The following is a 25,544-nucleotide window of genomic DNA, read 5'->3' on the forward strand; positions in this document are numbered from 1 at the left end:
TCCTTTCCAAACATAAAAGGGAACTAAATTCCTACTGGGCGGGCAAAGGGGGTGCGGAGAGTCAACCTGAGTTTCCTGTTTCCACACAGCCGCCTCCCAAGGGCACCTTCCAGGCCAATAAACATGACATCAGAGAGTGGCAAAGAGTGATGCTACATAGATCAAAAGTCGACAAGGATGTCAGTCTCACCACTGGGGTGAGAATGAGAATATAAAGCCAAGGACACTACCTCTTCTTTCTGCGGGGGGCGTTCCGACAATAATGATCAAGACCTTGGTTCTGAGGATTTCATATAGAACTTTCCAGTTCAGTGTATTAATCCAGGATACATCAAGACACTGGTTAATGTCCACTACAAGACTCTTTGCCATGTCAGATTCCTTAAAGAACATTTGACATCATGGTAGAGGTTAAGTAAATAGATTTAAGCATGGTAAATATATATATATGCATATATATATAAAATGTATATATAATGGGTCTCATTCCCTGACCCTGAAAGAGCCTCCAATGCGACACCATTGGGAAGTACGAGTAAAGAGAGGCTTCTAAAATCTCAGGGCTAGGACAAATAGAGATGGTACTGAGACCGCTCGAGAAAATTGATGATCAGCGGGATGATGATGATGATGTATATAAACAAATATATATAAAATAATATATAACAAAAATATTACTGTATTACTGTATCACTGTCATCCCATTGCTCATCGATTTGCTCGAGTGGGCACTAGTAACGTCTCCATTGTGAGACTTGTTACTGTTTTTGGCATATCGAATATGTCATGTGTAGTTTGCCAGGCTCTGCCGTGTGGGCAGGATACTCTCAGTAGCTTGCCTGGCCCTTCGAGAGGGGTGGAAGAATTGAATCTGGGTCGGCCACATGCAAGGCAAATGCCCTACCAGTTGTACTATTGCTCCAACTCGTACAAAAATATTCTAATGGTAAATATAATATATGTAAGTATATATATAATCATGACACAGTTTAAGTAAATATAAAATACCATTCAGTCACTAAATAAAATTTGATATTAAGCAACTATAACTATCGAGGTGAAGGGATATTCCCAGCATACTGTTTACTGGAAACAATTTGAAACCCAGAAGCATATATTGTATATAATGAATTAATTTCTACTCACTTAGAATAGTACTAGTTTTATGCACTATCCATAGAGGAAGTGAGAAAATAAGCATTCAAATCTTCCCTGAGGCTTAATTTCCTTGTAATCTCCGAGAAAAACAGGTCAATAAGATGTCAGCATACTCTTTACAAGTCATCTTTTATAAAATCTCAATATCAGGCTATTGATTTTTAATGTATCACTATATATTATAAAATAAAATTACAGTTATTTTCAGTATTAATCCTTATATTATTAAGCATCCCTAGTTTATTTTTCATTCAATTTTATCACAGACTGCCAGCACTCTTTGATTATATCTGTATTTATTATTTCATATGGTACTTTAAAAGAAACAGGGAAAAGAGACGGTTAATAGTTTTGATAATGTTTATACAGAATACATCAATAATTATATACCAATGACTTATGTATGCACGGCATTCTAATATAAATTTGGATTTTAATGGTCAATTGTGTTTAATCTGAAAGCTATCTTAATTAATTTATGCAGAAGCTTAAAATCTCAAAAGATTCATCTAGAAGTAACATAGAAATAGCCAAATTTTCTGGGTTAAAAAGAAGATTTTTTCAAGTAAAAGAAGAAGACATATTAACCACTCTTATTTGCCTGATCATCCTAATTAATGACAATAGCATTTTCCATTTTCTAATTTTTAAAAAGAAATGAAAAATCTTCAGTTTCTAAGGTGGAAAGGGCTGGGCTGTGCCCTGCAGTGCCTGCAGGGACTCCTGGCTTGATACATGGGAGTCGCCCTGGCAGTGCTCAGGGGATCGTCAAGGACCCAGGACTGGGTTGGGGGTCAGCCGCATGCAAGGCAAGTGCTGTAGCCCCTGCACTATCTCTCTGGCCCTGAAATGGGAGGAAACTTAACTCTGAAAGGAAGAAAACAAAAGACTCCACATTTACAGAAGAGTGCATGGCTCATTTCACAAAGGAAACTAGACATATTAGTATCTAAATTATGCATAAAAATTAAGTACATATTTATGACACCATAGTAGAGTAGGAATGAATTACAAATATGTCCAAAATGATATGCAAAAGAAAGTTACGGCCATGTAGAAAGTCCTTATATGTGTATCTGTAACACAAAAATTTAAAAGGCTAAGTAAGACACATGTGTCACCTAAAAATTACATTGTTGGGGCCATGGCATATTTATGTATAATAGATTACACTTTAGAATTCCCTATCACACTGAATGTCTAACTACATCATTATCATTATCAAGTGGCTGATACAAATGGCTGATACAGTGGCACAGTGGAATATTATTCAGCAAAAAAAAAGGAGCTAAGGAGCTAACTACTGATTCTAACATAGATGAATTACTGTCACTGTCACTGTCATCCTGTTCCTCATCGATTTGCTCGAGCGAGCACCAGTTATATCTCCATTGTAAAAACATTGTTGTTACTGTTTTTGGCATATCCAATATGCATGGGTAGCTTGCCAGGCTCTGCCGTGCGGGCTCGATACTCTCAATAGCTTGCAGGGCTCTCCGAGAGGGGCGGAGGAATGGAACACGGGCTGACCACGTGAAAGGCAAATGCCCAACTGCTGTGCTATGGCTCCAGCCCAAAGATGAATTAAAAAAAAAATTCTAAGTGAAAGAAATCAGGCTCAAAAGATTACATGCTACATATTTCTAACTTAGTTTCTGGAGAAGGCAACATTAAGGACAAAAGTTAGGTCAGTTAACGTCAGGGGTGGGAGTTGGAGTAGCACACTGATGGGAAAGAGGCATGATCAGGGAGCTTCCTGTTGTGATGAAAATGTTCTATGTCCTGATTAGAGTTATGATTGCATTATTTTATTCATTTTACTCAAAGCTCTTTGAATTAAATATATAATTAGTGATGTTCATTAAATGTTAATTTCACCTTAATTAAGCTAATTAAAATAAACCATATTGAATAAGTGTTATAAAATAGAGAAAAAAGTATTAATGATCCAAATATTAATTTGCCAATTGGAAGTCTAAATTAAAATTCCTAAATGAAAGTAACATTTTCAACTTATTTCTATTTCTCAATTTTAATATTTAAAAATATGATGATGTGTATCACAACATTTATTTTCCTGAAAATAAAGAATGATACCATGTTCTGAAAAAAATCAGAAATGAGCTATTCTATTATGGGCTTATTGGATCAATCTTATTAGCTAGTATAAGAAGATTAATTAGCAGTATCTGCTGAGCAGCTGATACATCCAAATGGATGATAGCAGGCACAAAAATTACACAAAGATCCAAGGACTGTCTTAGTTGCCTACATCAATTAAGAATGATAAGATAAACGAAATGACTGTCATGGGACAGGTGACAGGAATTAGAGGAGAAAACTAGTCTGTGGGCACTTAAAAATGCTGATAATAGAGTTGGATAGAGAAGAATGAATCCCTTCTTGCTTGGTTCAACATAAAAAGAAAGTGAAGGTAGATCATCTTTACAATTACAAAATATGGACAATTTACTGTGTGGCAGACATTATACACATTTATACAGTGCATGCATATATACACATATATGTGGTCAAGCACCTTATAGTGATACATATAATATTTCACTAGCTCTTTCCAAACATCCCATACATGTAGAATTTTGGAAATGAGTAATCAATGTAAGGCCAGTCTATGTTATTCCCCAATGTCACAATACTGTTCAATGACAAATCAAAGTGGCACCAGAGTGTGAGAGGCAAATCCGTGAACTCTGCTTCCCTTGATAGATGTCTGACAGCCAGTGTGCTCCCTCTTAAGACTAAACTGAAGTTACTCTGAGTTCGATTTCTGCTTGGAAAACCAAAAAAGAACTAAAGGATGTCTATTTACTCTCCATCACATGCCAACATAGATACGGTAAGAAGAAGGCAGAAGTGCCCCAGGCCTTGTTAAGAAAGCCACTTCCAGGTGGGACAGGTGCTGGCACTCACATGCTCAAATCTGAGCTATGAATAACTCCTTAAAGCATTGTGCCTTAATAAAGAATTTTGAGGAGAAGAAAAAGAAAGCCACCTTGATGCAGTGCTCAGGGGACCTGGGGCCACTGCTGTTGGCCCATAGTCAGGTGCAGGCCAGCTGGTTCTTTGCTTGGACCAGTGGGTGCTGGGGGCCCAAGGATGTGTTTGGCAACTCTTTGGGCACCAAGACTGGGGATCAGACTCAGGCCTTAGCATGGTAGCCATGGGACCTTGTCTTTGAACTGCCTCCTCAGTCCTAAGAGAACTTTGCTTTATATCAGAGATTATCATACCAAACCACAGGCTGAATTTGACCTGTTGTTCACTTTTTGTAAAATACGACCTCTGGGCAAGAAATGGAATGATATATATATATATGTATATATACATATATACACGCATATATGTCATTATATATGTATAGATATATATGTATATATATGTATATATATGTATATACATATATATACATCTATATATATGTTCTGTTTTCTGGACCATTCCCCAGTGGTGCTCAGGGATCACTCCTGGATCTGAGCTCAGAGATCACTCCTCACGGGGCTCAGGAAACCATCTGAGGTACCAGGGATCAAACCCAGGCCTGCCGCGGGCAAGGCCAGCACCCTGCCTTCTGCAGGAGCTTTCTGACTGGGGATTTAATATTTTTAAACAGTTGAGAATACAAACTTTAGAAGATGAATGAAACGGGTTTGACCCTGGGCACTGTGTGGGAACAGCCCCAACCCCATCACCCCAAACAGAATTAGTGAAAGATGAAGGGTGTCTGAAACTCAACAGTTAGTGTCCCAGACTGAGTCTTTATCACTGCAGTCACTGCATTTTGAGTTGCCTCTGGCTCCCTGAGACCTGAGGCTTCGAGGTGCGTTGGGGGTGAGGGGAGGGGCGAGGGAGGACCAGCTACTCCTGACATCAGGGTCCACAGAGCCAGATGGCTGACCGGGAGAGTGTGAGGACATGTCCCTGTGGCAGGGGCAACCAAGACACACCCTATGATCCCTTGGACCAATACTCTGGGTTCATGGAGTGCCAGGGGTTGGTTGAACTGGAGTCTCATGCATGCAAAGCATGTGCCCTCCCCTCGGACTATCTCCCCTGCTCATCTGTACGTACACTAGAGGCAGAGATGGTTAGTTCTGACGAACTACAATTCCCACAAAGAAAAAGTCACTTGTTATTGACAGATTAAAATGAATTTAACTTTGATAAGTCTGTGCTTAGTTCAGCCACTTAAATGCAAGATCAACAAAGAGGAAGATTTCTTGGAGAAATAAACAAAGACCTGGATTCTAGGAATACTGATTCTATCATTGTATGTACTAATTGATCTTCATTTGAAGCCAGCACCTGAGGGATTACAGCTCTTGGGTTATATACTTCCTTGTATATAGCAGGACTGCTATTTGTTTCTGTCAAAGTCCACTGTGCTATTTAAATATTTGAGAAGTTTGGGAGGAAAATAACAAAATATATTTCAAAGTTTTATAAAAAGTTCAGAACTTTTATTGTTTCCATGCATCAAGGAGTAGAAACAGGCTAAAATCAGGTTTTTTCCTTGGTCCCTAGGCCAATATTCAAGCACATGGTGAAATCAGGATTCACACTGAGTGTCAGAATTTCATTTAGTGTGGGTTTATCTTCACCATCTTCCCTTATTGGTCAGAATCAATGGAAATATATTGCTTTTGTTATATTACCACTTTTGAGAATAAATATTCAAGTTTAAGAAAATAGGAAGCCTTCTACTTCATAAGCCCATCAATTCAGTTGAATCTGACTTCATTTTACCAAACTAATTTGACTGGCTATTCAACTTCCTTGACCAAATCAAATGAAAGTGAGTATATGTGTTAAGCAATGTGAAGGCAATAGTTATTCCTGTAATGAGAATCAATAATCAATTAGTAAGCATCTTTGATTTTTCTGGTCCACTCTCCCCATGCTATTTTCTCAAAAGAATTTCACAGAGGTATTCTTATGTTTATGATAGCTGGAAAATAGTTAAATTCAATTAAACAACACAAATCAACTAGAGTTGCTCTCTTTCAAACTAAAGAAATGGGGGAAAATGATGCTGTGAGGTTCACAGTTTTCTTCATGATAAAATATTCCTAAATAAACCCCAGGTTGAAATGTTTTTTTGATATTTAGTTTTCCATGTATAAATTTTGTCAGATACCATTTAAAAGAAAAAACAACACTCCAAAGCACTCAGATTTTTCTTTCCAAAATATGTAGAAAATATTTCAACAAAGTACAGTTGAAACAAGTAAAAGAATAAAGGCATGCATTTTAAAAGATATTTTTGAAGATTTTGAAATCATCCCATAATGCATCTGTTGATAGCAATGAATTCAGAAACCATCAAGCAACCAGTTACAGCTCCTGTCACACACTTGTCACTTGGTGGGACAGTTTAGGTTGAAACAGTCTTTTTTTCCCTTATCTCACTCAAGCATTAAATTTTGTGACTCCTTTTAAGTTGACAGTGAAACACTCAAAATTAATGATTTGGGGAGTTGGATAGTACAGTGGGTAGGGCGCCTTCTCTGCTCATGTCTGACCCTGGCCGAATTCCCTACTCTCCATACAGTCCCAAAGCATAGAGTCAGGAGTAAACCCTGAACACCACCAGCTGGGAACCCCAACCTATAAATAAGTAGATAATTTCGCTATGTGTCATTGAATTACTTGGTGCCTACCCTGTGTACCTTCTACACAGTGGTGGAGAAAGAAACTCAACTATTGCATTATTCTAATGGGTAAGATTTTCAAAATCTCATATCAACTATTTGTGTCACTGTTACTTTCATATATATATGAATATATATACTTATTCATATATATACTTGATTTGGGCAGTGCTGAATATTCAATTCAGTGAATGGTTTGGTCAAGTAAATAAAAATCATTAAATTTCTTATTCACCAGAATGGGTGTAACACACCTGATGACAATTTTCATTGGCACAGGTCATGCTATTGTGGGAACACTATATAATAGAGTCAAAAGTATACTGTTTTGGAGTTAGACAGGTGTGCATCTCTTATCATTGTATTTGTTAGATATGGGACTTCAGGAAAGTTTCTCTGAACTTTGATATTCCCGATATTTTAAATAAAGGTAACAATAATAAACGTTAAAAGCAGGGATAAAGAACAAATAAAATACAATATTGGTTTTCTTTTGTTCTCCTTAATGTAATGAAAAGGCTGACTTCAATCATGTCGTAAATGGAGGTATTCTCTGTCTCAAAAAATGTAACTCATATTCCCTGAATTATAAGATGTTCTTAGAAGAGAAAGAAAGTCACTTAGTAATGACAGACTGCTCTTTTTAAAATTAGTTCCATACTTTTTTTTATCCCATGAATGAGTACAGTCATTCTATGTCTGTCCTCCTTCTGATTTATTTCACTCATTATGATACTCTCCATGTCCATCCATTATAAAGCAAACTTCATGACTTCATTTTTTAACAGTTGTATGGTATTCTATTGTGTAGATATACCATTGTTTTTTTAGCCAGTCATCTGTTCTCAGGCACTAGGGTTGTTTCCAGATTCTGGCTACTGTGGACAGTGTTGCATTAAACATACAAGTGCAGATGGCATTTCTGCTGTAGTAGAAACAAGGTCAGGACTACTGGTCCACAGTTGGAAGCATGCCTCAGGTCTGGGGAAGAGGGCAGTTGGGGTAGAGAAGGGACCATTTATAATAATAATGGTCTAAAGGGAGTGCTCTAGATGGGAGAAGTGTGCTGAAAGTGGGTAAAGGACAAACATGATGACCTCTCAGTATCAATGTTGCAAACCATAGTTGCAGTATCTATATTGCAAACCGAAAGAGGAGAGGGTGTCAGGGAGTGAGAGAAGGAGAGGGAGGGGAAGAAGGAGGGGGAGATGGAGGGGGAGAGGAAGATCACAGGGAGACAGAGGGAGGGAGGGAGAGGAAGAGAGAGAGAGAGTAAAAGAGAAAGAGAGAGAAGAAAACACCTGCCATAGAGGCAGGTTGAAGGGTGGCGACAGGAGGAATATGGGTTAGATTGGTGGTGGGAGATGGACATTGGAAGAGGGACGGATGCTGGAACATTGTATGACTAAAACCTGATCATGAAAACTGTAACTGTATCTCACGGTGATTCAATAAAAATAATTTATAATAGTAATAATAATAATAATAATAATTAGTTCCAGCCCAAACATTCTTCCTTTTTAGAGAGTAGAAATCTCTATTTCTTAATTTTTAAATCTCTTTGGGGCCAGTTATATATAACAAACACTAAAATACTACAAAGTGAAACTGACTCTCCTACAAATGCCACATATTTTATGAAACTAATAAAGGGAAATTTGGAAAATAGATTCAATCATTAAATCACAATTACTAATGATAAAAGTTCCAGTTGAATGACCAGAAACTGTAAGAATGTGGGTCTTACATTTTTCAACTACAGTGATTTGAAAGAAAATAATTCAGGGAGGCATTAGAAAAATTGCTTCACGACTGAAATCTCTTGGTAGAATTATGTTTTGTGTGCTTGCTCTTACTAAAGATAAGTAAGAATGCTGGGGTGGCATGCTATTTATTAATTTTAAAATAAATAAAACAAATTCTTTATGGGTGGATTGTGGGAACAAACTCGGTGGCCCACTGGGATTACTCTACCCCTGGCTCTGTGCTCAGGAATGAGTCCTGACATACTCATTGTATGTGTGAGGTGTGAGGTACCAGAGATGCACACCAGGGCCTGCCACATGCACAACAAGTGCCTTAACTTTAGTACTATCACTTTGGTTTTCAAACAGACACTTAAAGCACAAGTTGCTATTACCACAAATGTTTAAGCTGAGACTTAGATTTTATAACATACAATTTTATTTTTTTAAGAAAAAATATCAAATGAAACATTTTAGTCTCTCCTATGTGAGCTATTGATAGCCAGGTGATATATTATCTACCCTCTAAGAGAATGCTCTCCACTTTACACTGTCCTGGGAAAAACAGGTTCCACAATAACAGCTCTGATGCCTGGTGCCCTTTCACATCCTGTCATGATCCATTTTTCCTCTCATTGATCCTGTTCCCATCACAAACTCAGATTCACATTTCCAAGTGCCGCTCATCTTCAAGTTGCCTGCTGTCAGCTGGATGTCAACCAATCCCTGCCTCCTGGTTATTAATGCTAGCAGATGATGATTTAAGGTGTCACTTCTCTCATGAGTCTTTGCATTTTAAAGAGGATTTCTTCAAGATAGATCTTCAAGACAAAATTGAATCTCTGTGCTAAATACCCTCCAAGCACAGGCTAATTGCTTCCCAGGATCTGTTGCTTAAGTATACACTCACTACCCTGTGAGGTTGGTCTGACGATAGAGCTCACTTTAACAAACAAAGCCAGCAGAGCCAGAGCCTGACCAGGGATGCCTGGGCTGTCGTGTCCAATGCCAGGTGAAATAGTGTTGGAGGAGAGATGAAGATCATCTAATTCTCCTCTTCATACTGTTCGGGGAGCTGCTTGCTTACTTTGAAATTCTGGATTTATGTATTTATACAGCATCCGGGTCCAGAATGAATTTAAAGGTTGACAAACCAGTCTACCTGCTTAAGTTATTTTGAGTCAACATGTTTTCAGTCTAAAAAAAAAAAACAAACTAAATATCCTAGTTGAAGTGTTACAAGACAGTTGCTACGACTCATGAAGCCGCGTGCACTCTATCCTAAGCAACACTTTGCAGAACAGAGGTCTCTGGTGATGGGAAATGAGAGGGGCTGGGACTCAGCCTCTGGGGCAGATCCAGGTCCACAGCTGTCTGCCCCACAGGGCTCACTGCTGGTGGAGTGTGTTTTGTAAACAGAAAAATGGGCTTACAAGGGCTGGAGCAATAGTACAGCCAGGAGAGCGTCTGCTTGTACGCAACTAACCTGAGTTAGATCCCCGGCAATCCATATGTCCCCTGAGCACGGTCAGGAGTAATTTCTGAGTGAAGAGCCAGGAATAACCTCTGGCATCGAGGCATATGACCCAAAAGCCAAAAAAAAAAGGAGGGTGGCTTACAATGTGAAAGTGTTAAAGGACCAATCAGATGCATCATAATCCTATGCTGCTGTACTACTACTACTAGCTGCTCAATAGTTTGCTAGCTGCTCAACAAATCCACCTGTATTTCATGATTGCTCCAAACATGCATGCAGATAAAGTCATTGTTACCTGCAAATCTTCAAACAATGGCTTAATCTAGTGCCCATGGTGATTCCTCTTTAACAAGTTATGCCAGACTTTCCTCTGCTGTCTGTGAGAGCAGGATGCAGCCAACACCCTTTTCCTGGGAGTGGCATGGCACTACCATAATGCTGGAACGAAAGGAGCGGGACCCATGGGTTTGTCAAACTCTGAGGGAACTGGAATCATGTCTATAGCTCTGAATTTGGGGGGATCCAGATTGATCAAAAACTGGGAATATATTTTGCTGGACTCAGTCCCACAGAACTACACAATATCACAGAGCCAAACAAGATTAGGGGAACCTCTGCAGTAGAATAAAAAAAATGCTAAAATAATTTTAAAATGGTCTTTTTATTTTTCAGTGCTTTTTCTCTAGCTATATGCAAGCTTTGTGTGTGTTATGATGCTTCTACTGCCGGATACTTTATGTTTTACATCTTTTCTCCCAATTTGTATGTATTTCTGCAAATAGTAGAAATGCTGAAAAATGATTTTGACAATCTTATCTTGGGATATTAGCTCTTCTCTTTCACAACCATAGAATCTGATGTTTCTGGGCATCTAAAAGTAAGCACTGAGATACTAGGGTTTGCATATTTGAGAACTGTCACTGTCACTATCATCCTGTTGCTCATTGATTTGCTTGAGTGGGCATCAGTAACGTCTCCATTGTGAGACTTGTTTTTAATGATTTTGGCATATAGAATATCTATTGGAGAGCCTGGAAAGCTAGATAGAGTATCTCGCCTGCAAGGCAGAGCCTGGCAAGCTACTAGTGGTATATTCGATATGCCAAAAATTCATTATTTGAGAAATAAAGTACATAATCCATTGAGAGTTTGTTAATACTTATTTTAAAATGTAGGACTACTGCTATTTATTAAGCCATTGATTAAGCTGATTGAATTAGGCATGAACTCCACATTACTTTTTTTTATTCTATTCTGAATGTTAATTTTATTTTATTATTTTATTATTATTTGTTTCTCCCTTTTTTGATTCACTGTAAGATACAATTATAAAGCTTTCATGTTTCAGCTTCAGTCATATAATCATCAAACACCCATCCCTTCACCAGTGCACATTTTCCACCACCAAAATCCCCAGTATTCTCACCCCCACCCCCCGCCCTGCCCTGTTCCAACCCTTCCCCTGCATGTGCGGCAGACAATCTCCCCCTTACTCTCTCTCTACTTTGGTTACATTGGATATTTTAATACCAGTCTCACCACCACTCAAACCTGCTGAAAAGGCAATGCTAGATGATTTGTTTTATATTGCTTGTTATGGATAGAATATAATGTCCAGGAAATTCTGTGTTGTTCTCTTCTGGGAGCTTTAGTTTATAGTTTCTGGGTCTTGGCCGTTGATGAGATTACATGGCGGGGGGGGGGGAGTTTGTGGGTGTGACTGCCAAGCTTATGGAAAACTGGGGACCTGGGGGGAGGAGGCCCAGTCATGATCCAAGAGACTTGGAGATCTCAGTCAGGGGTTCCCGCCTACTTCTGCACTACAGGCTCTAACTGCATCTTTTGATCTCTTTAGAGATTTATGGGTCTCTGAAATAAGGCCAATAAATGAGCTTATAGAGCTGAGCCAGAGGTGGTTGTGGATGTGTCTCCCAAATAGCTAACTTTTGGCCATTTAATTTCTTGGTAATCTTGGCCCAAGTTGTTAGGGTCTGGCCAAAGGCACAGCAGCAATTTTGGGGTATCTGAAAGTCTGAAGAAACCATCAGGCTGGTGATGCACTTACCCCACAGGTATAGGTTGACCTGCTGGCAGCACCATACCCCCAGAGTTTGTTAATATTTTGCATGTAAGTAGTTTATTGTTACAGCTACTTGGATATATATATGTATATATGTATATATATACATATATATATATATATATATAAAGAGGGGTGTAGAGAGACAGTACAGCACGCAGGGAGCTTACCTGGCATGCGCTGACCTGGTTCAATCCCCAACACCCCAGATAGTCCCCTGAGCCCCACCAGGAGTGATCCTAGAGCTCAAAGTAAAGAGCAAGCCCTGAACACAGTCAGGTGTGGACCAAAAGCAATTAAAAAATAAACTGCAAATATTAATTTCACTGTTGATTGAGATCTGTTTAAACTGTGTTACATAATGCAGACATTTCACAATTTACTGGCAGTTATTTAAATCAGTTGTTATAGAGAAGACAAAAGAACTCATGTTTTCCATCATGTTTTCTATTGAAGTAGAAATATATAAGGTTGACACTATATAAGGTCTCCCAGAGAAATCTTATAATTACTACACAGATGACTCTGCTGATTATATATTAAATTAAAATCTGCCAGATCCTTTTCCTAGATTTCAAACTTACAAACTCAGTTTACCTGTTGCACTTAACACTTGATAGATGTGCAACTCAACTAATATTTTTGCCTTGAACCAACTTTATTTCTAGATTTATTGAACAGATTTATAAACTTAAATTTATTTTTCCTTATTTTTGACTAGAGGGCGAACTGATTAATTAAATAACCAAGCACAACTGTATTTAAAGTGATCAAATAATTTTAAGTAGAAATAATAAGATTTCACATTTAAATTCTCAATAAAACAAAAATTGCTTAATTTTGAAACAAGTAGGAAAAGAAATGCAATTTAAAACCCTCCCTTACTTTTTAAAGTGCAGTAAAAGTGCGAGAGGGTAAAAAGAAAAATCAATTAAAAACAAAACAGAAAATAAGATGACAGGAACAAATACAGGCTAAACTCATTAGGTAAGGTGGGCATTAAAATACTGGTTAAATAATATATGTACAATATTTGATTTTTAAAATGTGCTCTTTTTGAGATCCAACAGTCCCATCAAAAACTCTTTTTTGCATTCATTGTATAAAAGTTCTGGTGTAGCCTTGTTTGACTAAAATATACACCATGAAGTATATGAAAGAGCTACAACCCTGTTTCCATTCATCTACCACACATGACAACTTATGTGCACGTCTTTTTTTTCCTCATCTGGGAGTCAAGGGGAGAGGGGTGGCAATCTGGCTGTGTGGGGAACTGTCCTGTTCTGGACTCCAGCCTGACCCTGACTGACTGGGGAATGTGTGTGGTGTCGGGAATCTAACTTGGCTGGACTGCATGCAAGGCCAGCACCTTCCCTCTGTGAAGTTGAGATTCCTCATAGAGAAAACAGAGGCAACAATAATCATGACACCTTGTTTATTTTATAAGGGCCACGTAGTGATTTAATTGTGATTGTTATATATGTACATATAATTCATATATATGTATAAATCTATGTATGTTTGACTAGTCTAATATTTTATATATGAATTAAAAGCTTAAAAGAAAGCTCTGAAATGGTTTCTACTCTTCAGACCAAAATATGTTTAAAGAAAAACAGTAATTACTGACTTATTTATCTAAGAGTATCTATGTTGACAGACCATAATTCTCTATATAATTATAGATTTTATAAGGCTTATTTGTACATTTTATAAAATAACCCTAAATTTTAAATTTGCTAAAATGACAGGTAGTTGTTTTTGGCAACCAAAATCATTTTGAGCAGATGTGCTTAATAGTCTAGAAAAACATACTTATTTTCTAGTAGATAAATAAGTACTTTGGTATCCAATCAAGATGTTCTCATTCTTATTTGCTCCTGACAGAAATTAATATTGATCTCTTGAGAAGTAAACAGAAATTTAGCAAATAAGTCAGTCCTACCTTCTGCCTAAATTCATACAAAAATAGGCAATTTGTACACCCATTCTGAGATGAGAAGATGATTCTTCAGGGTATTTCTGAACAGTATTTAATCTTAGCTCATGCACAAAACCTGTTTATCATTTCATACTGATATTATTAAATCATGGTATCTATTTTACTTTAAAATGGTAATATCTGAATGTAATTTTACATGACCCAAATATCTGCCATGCCTAAGGATTATGCTAAATAACAAGAAGCTGACAGAAACTGTCGAAAGCCTTATAATAAATCTCAATTCATAGAATCACTATATTTATTTAGCCATTTAACATAAATTTTAATGGATACCTACTAAGCATTGAATATTGGGCTAGGCATTGAAAATATAAATTTAGCAAGCTTTATACCCTAAATATATAATCTGCAAGGGGAGGTAAGAATATTAGTAAACTTTTACCTCCAACACTTTATTATCCAAAACAATACTCTGACACAACAAAATAATGAACTATGATTTGCAAGTGGTGAATAAAACAAAGTAGAAAACAAGGCAAGAGAATGAAACCCAGTTCAACTCGGGGTGCAGTGAGTAGTTGCAGGGCTGCCTGGTGGGACAGAAAGGGGGAATTTCGAGTTGGGGCGGGGTTTCCTCAACTCAGAATTTATTATCTCATGGCAGAGGCAGCTGCAGAGGCCACAGTTGATGGGAACCAGCTCAGGCCTCAAATCCAAGATCTCTATCAACAAATAGTCTTTGTACACTTACCCTTGCACTATAAAATTCTTACTTGACTTTTTCCAATGCATTTTCACCATTTCCTTATAAATAGAGGCACTGATTAAATAACTATTCCCCCTTATAATTGTGATCTCATAAATCCCTAACCTTTAAAGTGTGTACCTTTAGCCAAAAGATAAAAAAATAAGGGGTCACATTTTATTTTATGTATAGATCATGTGTTGGTACCATTTCATTCATCTTTTCTACACTTACTTTCATTCACATCACTAGAAGGGCAAAGTAAATAAATTGCAATGACAGTTTTCTTACAACATGACTGTTTTACCTTTTCTTCTTCAACCTGGCATGTATATCATTTCTCTAAGCTCCTGAATGTTGTTCATTGAGTAAAACAAGCTTAAGCTGATTTATTTGTTTTATGAATATTGTGCATAGATTCATCCAACAAATATTCTGCCCCAGCACCATTTTAGGCATGTATTACAATAATAAACAAAAATGACAAAAGTTCTGTTCTCCCTGAATTCTACTGAATAGGTTCAGAAATGCAGTAGGGCTTAAAATTGGATTTGCTCAATTAAAATTCTATAGACTGTCAAACCAATAAAAGGAATAAGAGAGGACAAGGGATAAGTAAAGTGAAAGGGAAGTAAAAGAACCGATTTGCAAGTTTAAATGAGATTAAAGGATTCTTGGAATAAGGAACTGGAAGGAGGTGAGTGAAAGCAGTTGGTGAGTGTCAGTAAGAGAGTAGGAAGCTTGCAAGTGTGTTTCAACTGACAAATCTCAGTTGCTGCTAACAACAGATCATGTGGTTGAGCCGATTATAAAACAAGATAATCTGGAATAAGAAATACCAAGTCATACAGGGAAGAGGGACCTATTGAAATCAATAAATATCGGGACTGGAGTTAATACTGAAGAAAGTTAACAACCTAGGAGGTAAAATCTTTTGGAAATGGAAAGGAATTGCATCTGGATTGTGCTAGGGATTGCCATCAAGTGTAGAGTGTGATGGTCTGAAATTCAGTCGGGGCATGTAAGGAAGAGAGAAAGGTCCACACAAAGAAGATGTCTGTCAGGTCTCACTCCGAAGGATGCTGGACCATGCGTGATTTCTAGGAATAAGTGACACTGACTTTAAAAGGAAAACCATGTTTTCTGAGGTGACCCAAGGTTTAGTTGGAGCAAGAATAAAAAAGGAATATCCAACCAAGAAGCTAAGATATGCTGTATCCCTGGATACAGAATACAGCTGACCACAGGCTTGCGGCCTCAGCTGATGTCCTTCTTCCTGTTACTGTGGTGGAGTGGACACTGCTGCCCAGCGGCCTACACACACGTAACCACAAGATGAGTGCCACATAGGATTTTGCCCACAATCGAAAACGAGGAAGTCACTCTCTTACTGCTTATATTTACAAAGAGAGGAACGGCTGTTTTGCTTTAAGTAATGATACAGAGGTCACATTATCATGGAGGCAATCCCACTCACCAGGCCTCCCACTACACTATTTTTTTTCCCCCCACGAGACATCTTTTCCCCCCATCAGTTTTCTCTGTCGACTGGTCACTCTGGGAAATCTTGCAGGTTTGCTTTCTGAAGCACTAAGATGTGTTTCAGCAGCCTTGCAACATGGTTTTCTATCAAGTCCTGCTTTTTCACCCTCTGTGTCACTACAGGTGTCTAACCCTTCTTAGCCTCCTGAGGAGCCTTTTCTCCTCTTAGCTGTGTTTCCAAAGTGGGTGGACTCTCAGGTAAAATTGTAGAGGGTACTTTCCCTTTGTTGGCTTACAAAAGGGCATATTTCCAGGGGGTGCTGAGTGATGTTCCCTGGAAAGGAGCAGTGGGCCAAGCACTTTAGGGAATCTGCTCCACCATACTTCTTTCCAAAACTATGGGTCACCAAATTTTTCCTTTCAAACCAAATACATCTAACAACCCATTATTAGACATGATACATTTGTACTGAAAATTTTGCAAATCTATTAAACTTTCTCTCCTTTGTATTAAAAAGTGAAAAAACCATCTCACCATTCCAAATCCAACTTAGGAATCACATGTAGGGAAGACTTTATGAGTCACCGTAAAGTCTGTAAACTGCTCACAGGACTGGGATGTCACAATGAGACAGAGAAGCTACAGTTAAAATGTTACTCCTAATACTGATTATTTGAGCAGATTTTCTCAACATGCTTACTAACAAAAAGCAAAATGTTCTCAAAATGTTTTCCTATGGAAACAGCTTATTTTTTTTTTCAGTTTTTAAAAATAAGGAGGAGGGTTACACTAAGGCAGGAATTTTGTTTTGTTTTATTTTGGGGCCACACTTGGTGGTGCTCAAGGCTTACTCCTGGCTCTTTGCTCACTCCTGGGAGGCTCAGGACCCTGTGGGGTGTCTTAGGGCTTGAATCTGGATGACCGCACACATGGCCAACAGCTGTACTATCGCTCTGACCACACAAGGCAGAACATTTAAGGAAAATTAATTTAGATTGGTCCTTTTGTGATATAGGACAAAGACTTGTCTATGGGAGAAGCCAACTGAATTAACTACACTTCCATCACTACATCAGGATTACAACCTTGGCACAACATTTTAAGTTAAGATGAAAAGCTGAGAAAACGGGACTCTGAGTTGTTTCTGATTGTAAACTCTAAGGTCTTTATCAGGTCCCAGCCAGAAATAGACATTGACTCTCCCCTACCTCCACTCCTCTATTTATCTTCTCCTGGATTCACTCCAACTTAGCTCACAGTCCAGGGAAGTGATGCTGAGGTACAAAGAGGGCTCACACCAAATGACAGAGCTCAAATCAAATGACTAGTTATTTATGACTTGGCAAATGAGAACATCGTTAATCTGAGCAGAGTTCAATTTTCTGTGACTTCAGATACATGAACCGCTTATCTATCACCATGACTTATACAACCAAGAGCTCAAGTGGTGACAAAAAGGTAAGTTAATGAGCTTTGTTTGAAAAAAAAAATAAAAACCAAAGAAATTTTCTTAGCAGTTTTTGGCTCCAGTGTGACAAACACCGCACAAACATTTTGTGACAAACACAAAACCACACAAACACCCATTTCCAGCTTATCTACGGAAACAAGATGTACCTTGATTCCGTTCACTCAACGCTGAAACTCCAAATAAGTCCGTGAAGTTTTTCTCTCTTAGCCTATCATTTCCCTGTGTTTCAGGCATTAGAGTCCTCCCTGGTGACAGACAGGCCCAGAAGCACGACAGACAAGAGTTCCAACGACAACAGAGCATTCTCATCAGAGGGGCTCAGGCCCCGTCCTTCCATCACGCATCTGATACTCATGCACGTCCCGGAACCCATGCACGACCCCGGCCAAGGCGCAATGAGCAAGAACTCGCGGAGCAGACGCGCGCAGCAGCAGCAATAGAGAATGGGAGCCACAGTACCTGGTGAATGAGGCGGAGGAGAGCACATCAGAACAACCCCCTGGCCTTCCCTCACCGACACGGCACTTCTTGTCCGGCCACTAAAATTTCCCAGATCTGTCAACATAACACAGTGTTTAGATGCAAGGGAACATGGAGTTGAAAGAATAACTACTTTCACAACTTTTACTTTTTCTCTCATAACTTAGACACGGTTTATTTTGGTTCATTAAGCAGTGAGAGATGGGCCTTTTGAAAGTAAATCTCTGCCATCCGATTTTAATAATACCACGGTTTTCAGATTATACGTACACTCTGATTCTTATAAATTGCAAACAAGTTGCTAGCCTACAAATAAATTAGACAATACAATATATGACACATTAAATTGTTATTTTATTTCTTTGTCATATTTTCTACATGTTTGTCTTTCTATTACCCATAAAGCCCATTCACATCGAGCGAGATGACAAGCAGAAGTGCTAGTCTGCTGCCTCTTGTGTGTCATGCTACTAGGGGTGGTGTGGAAAACCAAGAATGACCTTGATAAAACTGAGATGTTCCATGATAAAATATAGGGAGAATATATAGTGTGCTTTTTCATCCATTCTGGTTATCTGGGAGTACTGTGTGCTTATCACTTATCTAATCACTATCTTATATGACAAGTCATATAAGATCACTTATCTAATCACTTCTTATATGACAAGTCACAGGATTGATTAGGGTTCGGTTATTCCCTTAAATTGTCACATCTGTACAATTGAGAAGATTTCTCTAAAACCAAAATCGACTTAAAAGGCACTATGTATATTATTGGTATTTCTATTAATACTGATTTATTTGTAATTTACTATAGTGTCCTCTTTCTCTTTTCTTGGATGATGTTTTATCAAGAACATGATTTTTCTGAATAATTGCTTGAAAACAGTAGCAGTTCAATGCTCTTATAAATAATCAATGTTTCAGAATTTTCAGTCTGTAAAATTTGTTCCCATAGTTTTTTTTGAAAAAAATTATTCTTGGGGCCAGAGAACTAATACAGTGGGCAGGACACTTGCCTGGATTTGGTCCCTGGCACTTCATATTCTACCCCAACTCCCCCTGTAAGCCCTTCCAGGAGTGATCCCTGAGTGTATAGCTAGGAGTAAGGCTGAGCATTGCCAGGTATGACCCCAAAATAAAAATAAAAAAATAAAAAAGATGAACATAAAAAGTGATTCTTGAAAATGTTCTGCTATTTATCAACTATATCAAATGTATCTCTCCTATTTATCAACTCTAACAGATATTTCTGGAATCTTTTAAATAACTTCATACAAAAAAGTATGTGTCACTCGCAAAATAATGAAGATCCTCATCTTACTAATGTAACAACGAAAGTTAATTATCGAGTAAATATGCTAAATATATATGACTGATAAAGCATTAAAATTTGTGTCCAAAGAACTCTCCTATATCGCCTTTTTGAAGAGGTAGGTAAAAATTTATTTACTTGCTAAAATGAGAAGCTAAACTTCATAACTAGATTAAAAATAAATAACAAAGGCATAATGCCAAATAGAGAAGGACTCTAATGGAAGAAATTATGTAAGACTTTACATATAATTTGGTGTTTCACTGCAAACAGTTGTTTCACAAAATGCCATAATCAAAGAGAAAATATTGACTTTGCTTTATTTTTTTTAACATGTTGTCAAGACCACACACAATTGTAGTAAAGATCAAGTGTATTCAGCTTCAAATGAATGAAGCTTCAAAAGCCAAGCAACTCACTGCTTTAAACTCATCCTTAGGGAGAGAGGCGGGTTTTCCCCAATAAATGACTAAAGAGGAAGACCAGGCATGACCAGCTTCTTGAGCGGGAGCCTGTGGAAGATCCAGTATCAGTGTCCCAGGGACCGAACAGTATGGGTCGAGCTGTCTGCCCAGGACTCTGTGCTTCCCCTTCCACCTCACTCATATCCAAGTCTTTTAGAACGTGCTTAGTTTGGCATCTCACCTCAATCTACAGTCTTTTAGAGAATACTTTCATGGAAAATATCCTCAAATTAATATCAATATCTTAAAAAATATTAAAGTATGGACATCACCTAGAAATTAAAAGCACATAAAAGAAAATCATAGAATTATTCCGACCTGATTTGTGTTTGAGATCACAATGGCCCAAAAGATAATTCGCAGCTTTCTTGTATGTCAGTGATTAACACAGTCACAAAGCAACATTTCCTCTAGGAATTGTTTCTGTTATTTCCTAGGAGCTACAGCACCAGCCAGTCACAGATAAATGAATTGATTTCAGGTGTGAATAGATGAGGCTTTTTTTTTTCTCCCACAGAGATGTCTGAAGAAGAGACCCATGATAGGAGAAGTCTATATTCCCATAGGATTTCCTTTTCTAACTGAAATATTTTTTCCTATTAAGAAAAGAAAGAGAAAGAGTATCTATAATGTAGTGAGTGGCCCCTGCATCAGGCAAGATTCTGGATGATCCAAAGTAATTTGTGGGGGAAAAAAATGTTGGTTGGAATAGGGTCAGCACTCCAAGCTAGTCTGGGTGAAAATTTAGTTGACTGTTCTTGGTTCATACACTGAGAATAAGTTTCTTTTCATATTATTATCAGAGAACTTGGAATTCTTTCAGTAGACACTGAATACACTGATACAATTTATGTGCTTTTTCAAAGAAAGTTTGGGCCACACCTGGTGGTGCTCAGGAGACCACATGAAATGCTAGGGATCAAACGAGTCAGCTACTACAAGTCAGGCACCTTATCTGCTGTATTTTTCTGCTTTTTTAAAAAAAATGTTTTCCAAACAGTATATTAAGAAGACACTCAAAGATTTCAAGAATTGTTTAATTTCTGATGACAAGATTTAAGTTGGACAACATGACTTAATAATAACCAGCTGATAAGGCATTTGCCTTGTACGTAGCCGACCCAAGTTTGATTCCTCTGCCCCCTCAGAGAGCCCAGCAATCTACCAAGAGTATCTCGCCTTCACAGCAGAGACTGGCAACTACCCGTGTATTAGATATGCCAAAACAGTAACAAGTCTCACAATGGAGACGTTACTTGTGCCCGCTCGAGCAAATTGATGAGCAATGGGATGACAGTGACAGTGACAGTGACTGCCAACATTAAATTACAATTACTTTTGAGCACTGTGAAATGGTGTAAGCCTGTAAGATGCCTAAAAACCTACCTCCCATATGGCAAATTATTTTTTCATGTAAAGATTTTGTTACATTATTTAAAAAGAATGCACAGTCTATATGTTAAGGGGAGGAATAAAAAAGAGTAAGACTGCTAAGTTTTAATATTTTGTTGTTGATTATATAAGATAAATATATATGTGTTCATATGTTTTATATAAACACTTAAAAGGAAAATGAATAAAATATTAAAATGCATGGATCACCAAACCTGGATTCAAATTACAAGTTAAAATTAACCTATTCTGGACTTACTGTAAATCTCTTGGACAAATAACATGGGAAATCTATGGTCCAGTAAGAGGATCCGAGGTTGGGTAATTGTTCTGATCCCTTTTCCAGTTAGGAAGCTCATGCAGTTTAACAGCCAACATTTAATTAGACCTGCCACTTAAGAAGTTACCACACCTTTTCATTGTAGATGAGCCACGAAAATAAAAAGAGGTGTACAATAAATGATGTGATTGAGAACCTCACAGGCCTCAGGATAGATTGAAATTTAGCATACGTACTTTGAACAATATCATGAGACATTCTTTTTGGAAATTAAGTTTACACTATGGTTATTTTTATTTATTTGGGGGACCACACCCTGTGGTACCAGGATTTATTCCTGGCTCTGCACTAAGGAATCTTTCCTGGCCAGGATCTAGGGATTAAACCTGGGTCAGCCACAAGTGAGGCAAGTGCCTCACCCTTGTACTAACTCTCCAGCTCCATAAGTCAGCATTATGTGCTGAAGAAATATTAGTTAACTCTTATGTGTCTGGTGGTACAGAAAATGTTGTGAAGATGTGCTGTATGAACTAAACACACCTACTTGGGCAAACTGCTCAGAGATGTGTGTACAATCAACCCAGGGCAAGAGCCCAAGGCACACAACCGCAGTTTGGCACAGTCATACTCGAGAGTGACCTATCACATGTATTGATTATGTAGTACTTCATGCTGTTCCCCTACATGTGAACTAGAGGTATATGCATACCAGCACAAATCAACACGGCCTTCCTCTCTTGACTTCCCTCTTCTTCCCTGCACTATTTCACAAAGGATTTATTGTAGCTTATATATGAATGCATAAAACAAGTGATAAAACAGTTAACAAATTCAAAGTTGAAGTAAAAAGTGGGTATGGTAAGAATCTGGCAAGGCAAGCTCAGATGAATATATGCTATATATTGTTGCATACTAGGCTGGGCACAGATTTGACTCTACAGAGGGTCAAGGTACAGATGGGTATGTGTCCAGTATCAGATCTTATGGCCATTTTAAAAGAAAATATTTGCCGGGCTGGAGAGAGAGGAGGGGTCTAAGCATTTACCTTGCATATGACCACCCCAGGTTCAATCCTTGGCCTACATATGGTACCTAAGGTCCACTAGGAGTGACCCTGGGGCACAGAACTAGGAGTGAACCCTGAGCACAGGAAGGTGCAGCCCCCAAACCAAAATTAAAGTATTGAAAAAAATAATAAGTATTTTCAAAAACCCAGGGAAAGGATAGTGTTACTAGAAATTAAATCTGATGAAGTTCATAAAGATCACACTGGCTGCGAAAGTGGGCTAAGAGGTTCCATAAACCAATTAGAAAGCTTTGTCACTCTTTGTAATCCTTTAGTAGGTATTCTATGAGTTACACATACACACACACGCGCACACAAACACACCAATCTAAAAAAATTAAATACCATCACCTCAAAAAGAAGAATTATTTCAGAGCATTGGAGAGAGTCAGGAAATGGACAGGAAGAAGGAATTGGACACGAATGTTCTGAACATCCAGTCTAACTGCTCAGCGACTACAGGGGTCTGAGGGCACAAGACTGAGGAGGGAGAGATGTCACGTAGACACTTAGAAATGACGCTCTGTGTCCTGGGTCTCAGGTTAACAATGTCTCAGTCTGAAATTTGCTAAGTGGCGGTGCTGGGCTTTGGGGAGTTGAGTTCAGGAGCAGTGGACTGACCCTGGTTAGATATTATTAACCCTCTCGGTGGCGTACTTTTTAAACTTTTTTTTTTTCAAAATTTGGTCTGAAATTTACCAAACGAAACCACTGAAAAAAGCCGAACCCTTTAGATGATGTCAGAGCCTAAGTTTTAGAAACTGCCACTGTGCAGGGGTCAGATTTCAATGACAGAACTGTTAAGGCAGAGGAATTAGTTCTCCCCAAGGAGCTTCTTAGAGATCCTGTAACTTTAACAGGTGTGATTCTATAAATGACAGGTTTTCTGGAATTTTTGAGGGGGCCAGGGGTTCTTAGGTTGCACCCTCTGGTGCTCAGGCTCACTCCATAGGTGCTGAGGAGACAATACATTCTCAGGGATCAAACTAGGTCAGTCACATGCAAAGAAAGCCACCTAACCCCAGCATGATCTCTTTAGCCCTAGGTTTAAAACTGACTTGAGATTTTCTGCTTCATTTGTGACATGAATGCATACTGAAGTCTTGCATTTTATTTGTGGATGTTCCTGTAATTGCTGTTATTATCATTAGGATTATTCAAGTCATTAAAGATTTTTTGTCTCATAAAAATATCTAAAACACAAACTAGAAATAATCTAGAAACAATATTTGCCATTATAAAATGTTACAAAAAGGAGAAAAAAAAGAAAATGGATGAATAATAATAATACTAACTACTAAGAGACCCTATGCCAGGCACTTTAGAAATTAAATAATAATTCCTCTATTTTCAAGATGACTAAATGTACATGAAATGCAAATAAAAGGCTCGGCTACAGTACTACAGTAAGTATGGAATTAGCAGATCAAACTCTCAATTCAGTTCATTTGGGGAAAAATATTAAGATAAAAGCAAGTCAAAGTTTCTAAGTTAGATCAAGTTGGTTAATAGAATTAAAAAGTAATCTTCATGAGGATCTCTTACTTAAAAAATTGTTTTCTGACTTAAAGAAGAAAACTGGAAAAGAAGAGAAGCATATCTTAATTTTTCTGAGAAATAAATTTGTATTTTTCAATACAAAGCCATTTGTACATAAAGCATTTTGTAAGGAATTCTACAGGAAGCAATAAATCTTTTTAACAATAATATCTACTTAAAGAAAGTATTTGTTTTTAGATATCACCTTTCCTGAAACCTGTAGACTGGGTAGCTTGTGGTATTTATCTATGGCTGAACTCCTACACCTGAAATCATTGAATGGGGCAGTGCCCAGGGCTCACTGCCCCATAAACAAATGAGGTCCCTGGACTCTCCACAGCTGACTAATGAGAATAAAAGCTGCAGCCTCAAGTCATCATTCACTGGAAAAAGAAGTTTTTAAGTATTTGATACTCTTAAAAGTTTTGATCAATCAATGGTTACTTATTTAACTATCTTTCTATTATATCACAAGAACTACTACAATTCTTTAAAATATTTATATACATCATCTGCGAATAGGACATCATTGCATCTTTGAAAAAACATGCAGTATTTAGTAAAATAAGCTTTGAGAATATCAGTTAAGCTGATTAAAGATATCTCAAAAATACACTTCCACCTAGTATACAAAGATAATAACTGAATGAGGTTACAGTAAGAGATGCGATGTGGATAAGAACAATTTACAAAAGATAATGAGAAGGTATAATGAGACTTTCTGCAGTACTATTTTCACTTAAGTCATACATATCAGGTCAGGTGAATAATCTCTTGCTACAGCTTTTGCCACTTTCACTTTATATATTATCAAACACAAACCATCTAGCCAAAGGTTTATTGATTAAAATGAAACCAAAGCAAACCAGTGCATGTTCACCTTGAAATTTAAACTGATTTTGTACAAAGCTATATTATCCAAAGAGTGTGATTAACCGTAGATTCCTTTTTATGTTAAGTCTTTCCTTTGGTATCTTGGCATATGTTACAACATGATACTTCAACAGCAAATAACTTAAATATGATAAAATTAATCTGAAATGTTAAAGTCACACATAAATTTGTTTGCCTATAGTCCCTGAAGAGATCTACACTTGTCTTAATAGTCTATACTCTAGGTAAGCAAAAACAATTAAAAAAAACAATTCTAATGACTTGCTTCAAAGTTTCAAATTGCCACTCCTGGCCTACACACACGCAGATTATTTCTGATTCATAAGTACTTTTATGACAAA

General features: G+C 37.7%; 1 protein-coding gene across 6 annotated transcripts in view; it reads right to left on the reverse strand.

Moving 5' to 3' along the window:
- The window catches only part of CNTN5 (contactin 5), an 832,499-nt gene that overhangs the window by 285,031 nt on the left and 521,924 nt on the right, over positions 1 to 25,544 (reverse strand). For all 6 annotated transcript variants that reach the window (XM_055129785.1, XM_055129784.1, XM_055129781.1 and 3 more), the window contains one exon: positions 18,233 to 18,328. In XM_055129785.1, the coding sequence (XP_054985760.1) occupies positions 18,233 to 18,328 (96 nt within the window). The remainder of the gene's footprint in view (positions 1 to 18,232; positions 18,329 to 25,544) is intronic.

This window comes from Sorex araneus, chromosome 3 (genome assembly GCF_027595985.1).
Source record: "Sorex araneus isolate mSorAra2 chromosome 3, mSorAra2.pri, whole genome shotgun sequence".
Classification (NCBI taxonomy): Eukaryota; Metazoa; Chordata; class Mammalia; order Eulipotyphla; family Soricidae; genus Sorex; species Sorex araneus.